The sequence below is a fragment of the Vigna unguiculata genome, chromosome 2 (genome assembly GCF_037176805.1).
Source record: "Vigna unguiculata cultivar grain cowpea cultivar isolate G323 ecotype 2 chromosome 2, ASM3717680v1, whole genome shotgun sequence".
NCBI lineage: Eukaryota > Viridiplantae > Streptophyta > Magnoliopsida > Fabales > Fabaceae > Vigna > Vigna unguiculata.
In genome coordinates this window covers 25,212,835-25,216,088 of record NC_140793.1, presented here as the reverse complement: position 1 = coordinate 25,216,088, position 3,254 = coordinate 25,212,835, and the positions used below count along the sequence as shown (strand labels likewise).

The 3,254-nt window shown below is 29.3% G+C and overlaps 1 protein-coding gene across 1 annotated transcript; it reads right to left on the bottom strand.

The window, feature by feature from the left end:
* Positions 1–551: 551 nt before the first annotated feature.
* Positions 552–2,212, bottom strand: LOC114172467 (toll/interleukin-1 receptor-like protein). The gene is made up of 2 exons (XM_028056932.2): positions 1,555–2,212; positions 552–1,061 (listed from the first exon to the last, which is right to left on the bottom strand). Exons 1-2 carry the CDS (start codon positions 2,034–2,036, stop codon positions 752–754), a joined length of 792 nt encoding a protein of 263 aa, XP_027912733.1. The 5' UTR covers positions 2,037–2,212; the 3' UTR covers positions 552–751.
* Positions 2,213–3,254: the final 1,042 nt, after the last annotated feature.

Here is a 3,254-nt window from a genome sequence, read left to right as displayed (position 1 = left end):
ACATTAACCTAATAAATAAATATAAATAAAATTATTGTAATGGAATAATAATTTATGAAGTTGTAAGTTGAATGAAAAATATCATGACCATAGTAAAAAATAAACTATATTAATATATCAAAATATAATGAAATAATAAAATGAATTGAAATACAATAAGATAAAAATAAATCCATTCTATTGCACTACAAAAAAATCTCTCATTAACAACTAATTTTAGTAACAAAAAATTGTTAGTTATTATAATTGACCAGTTTAAATATCAGTTTATAAAATAAAAAATTATAAGTTACTAAAATAGTCATTATTATGAATAATTTTTTTTTAATTTACATTAATTAATTAAAGGCTAATTTAGAAACTAGTTCTTTTGGTAGTTAAAATCTTGATAACTAATATTTAGTGATAAATTTTGTTTGATAGTCAAAATCTTGATAGCTAAATTTTAGAAACAAAGAGATAAATTGTAATTTTTGTATTTATTTTAATAATCAATAATTTTTTATTTTGTAAATTGGTATCTAAATTAGTTACTATAATGACTAACAATCTTTTATCACTAAAATAGATAATTATTTAAATTTTTTCAAGTAGTGTTGATCGGTTTATAATAAAACTTACACAACAACTGAGATTAAACAAGCGAATGAAATAAACAATTAACCTTCGAATCCATCTTCCTCCTTCCTTCTACATTTACCATTTTAAGAAATAAAAAAGTTTCGTTCGTAAAACTCACTGAAACGGACCTTCAAAAAAACGTATTTCCAAAGACACCACCATAACTATCGTCAGAGTTTGACCTTTGCATATGTGAGAGCAAATCCGGTGTTAGACGAAGCAAACGCATGTTCCTCTCCATTTTAAGTTCTATCACACGTTGAACCGTAGCCCGTTGATTTTGCAAGTTTTCCACACTGATAATCTTTTGATAAAATTCACCTTGAAGTTTTGCCAGTTGTTCCAATTTAGCAATCTGCGCATCTAGGTCACTCACATTCGCACGGTTCAACTTTTGAAGCACATCGTTCGCAATTTCCTCAACCATTTCAAACTCTGTCCTGTTCACACAAGTAAACAACCATTTCAAACTCTATCCTTTACCACACCACATGACACAAAATGGGTTAAGAAATCGATTTTAAATCTAGTTCAATTTCACAAGATTGGTTTATAAGGTGAGATTTTCACTCACTCATATATATTTTGAATTGACTTATCTCTAATCGATATCATCAGTTAAGGCATATATATTTCGTATGTGAGATTAAACATTAATAGGTTGGTTCGATAGCAGGTAAAATTCGAACAACAAATTTCATTAGAATAAAATATAATTTATGATTTTGATATTATGTTAAAAAAATGTTAAAGAAATAAATTTTAAATTTTACTTAATCTTATAAAATTGAGATTTATCCGGTTATATATTATAAATTGATTTGATTTTTGGCTGACATAAGACTTTTGACAAAATATAGCGTATACCAACCTAACAATTTCACAAAAGTCCATATCATAGTTCAAGCAAAACTAAATATTGAAATAGATTACCTGTTGACGTCGTTGCAATCCCAACCGGAAAAATTTGCTGCTTCCACCAAAGCATTCCTCCATTCTCGTACCTTCTTCACCTCAAAATGTCGTTCATGTTTGGTAAATGCCTCAGCAAAGGTTCCTCTCTGGTTCCTCACATCAGAAGGATCAATGTCATAGAAAACAGGCAATACAATTTGCTTTTTTCTCTTTCCACACTCCACAATTTTCACCAGTTCATCCAAACACCTAGAATCCGCATAGTTTTTGGAGAAAACAATCAAAGAGAGTGTGGACTCTTCAATAGCCTTAACATGGGTTAAGGGTATTTCCTCTCCTCTCTCAACTTTGCATTCTACGTAGGTTTCGATATCTCGTCTTTTCAAAGCAGCATTAAGATGGCTTGTGAATGTCTTGCGGGTGTCTTCACTTTTGAAGCTAATGAACACCTCGTGTTTTTCTGGTTTAGTATTGGAGGAAGATGAAGAGGATGAATACATGATATGCTATGAATATGGCCAGAAATATTGAGTATGTGAAGTTAAGCACTTTGATGATATACTTCGCTTTATAGATAGGTACCTCTCTATAACCTAGGATTAAAGAACATCAATAATAACAGTGAATGTCAGAAGCAAGTAGTTTGAAATTTCGTGGTTGTTGCTTCTTGCTAAAGTGAATGCATTGCAAGTTGGGTACTGAAAAGTCAGCATTTTATGCATGTGAAAAGGATATAGAACAGTCGCAAAACTCGGCTATAATGTCGCAAGTTGACACAAACCAGAAAGCATATATTCCGGTTTTCTAAGGTTCGCCAATTTTGACTTTTCATTTCATAGTTACGAAACGGGACAGAAACAATGATACTTTAACCCATTTATTTTGATCCATTTTTAATCTATCATTTTAATTACTATTAGATCATCACATCACTAGAAAGAATACAAAAAGATGATCTAACGGTGATTAAAACAATGGATTAAAAGTGGATCAAAAAAGTGGGTTAAATTATCATTTTCCTTACAAATATTAAAAAGCAATGATGTCGGACAAAATTTTCTTATAGAAAAATTATATTATCACTCTCATTTTTTTTATTTTTATACTTTGTTTTTTTTACGTGATTTAGTATGGATGGTTGATTAATGTACTAATATTTTTTAAAAAAATCAATTACTCATCACCTCAAAAAATGAAAAATGGAAGTAAAAAAATGTGAGTCAATGTATAATTTAATTATTACAATCTATCATAAAAAAAAATTAGGCCTTAACCCGAAATTCAATGTGCATTATCTCGTTAGGTCTATTTATAAACGGATGATGATAACAACATTTTTTTTATAGCTAGCGAGTCTTCTTAAGCAAAGTTAGTAAGACATGACTTTGCATCAAGATTAAGTTAGTGGAAAGAGATGTCATTAAATATAACACCTCTTCTAGTTAGTTATTATTTGTGTTTTCTTAATTATCATATGCTAGCTTGGATGATCTCTTGAATCCTACAAGTCTAAGATTAGATAATGGGTCACTATGCTAAACCTAAGAGTTCATATTATTAAGTGATCAGATAGTGACAAAACACACATAAAACTGAACAATACGAACTCGTACTAGTCATATTCAACACATTACATTATCTGTAGTTTGATTCCTCCATAAAATTTTCCGTGAAAAATAATCTTCCATAAAATACTTAAATTTGTTTCAAAGATTGAA

Excerpts from the sequence above, each read along its gene's own strand:
- LOC114172467 (XM_028056932.2), bottom strand. The coding sequence starts at position 2,036 with ATGTATTCATCCTCTTCATCTTCCTCCAATACTAAACCAGAAAAACAC. Across the intron at positions 1,062-1,554 it reads GATTGCAACGACGTCAACAG|GACAGAGTTTGAAATGGTTG; the intron begins GTAATCTATTTC and ends TTGTGTGAACAG.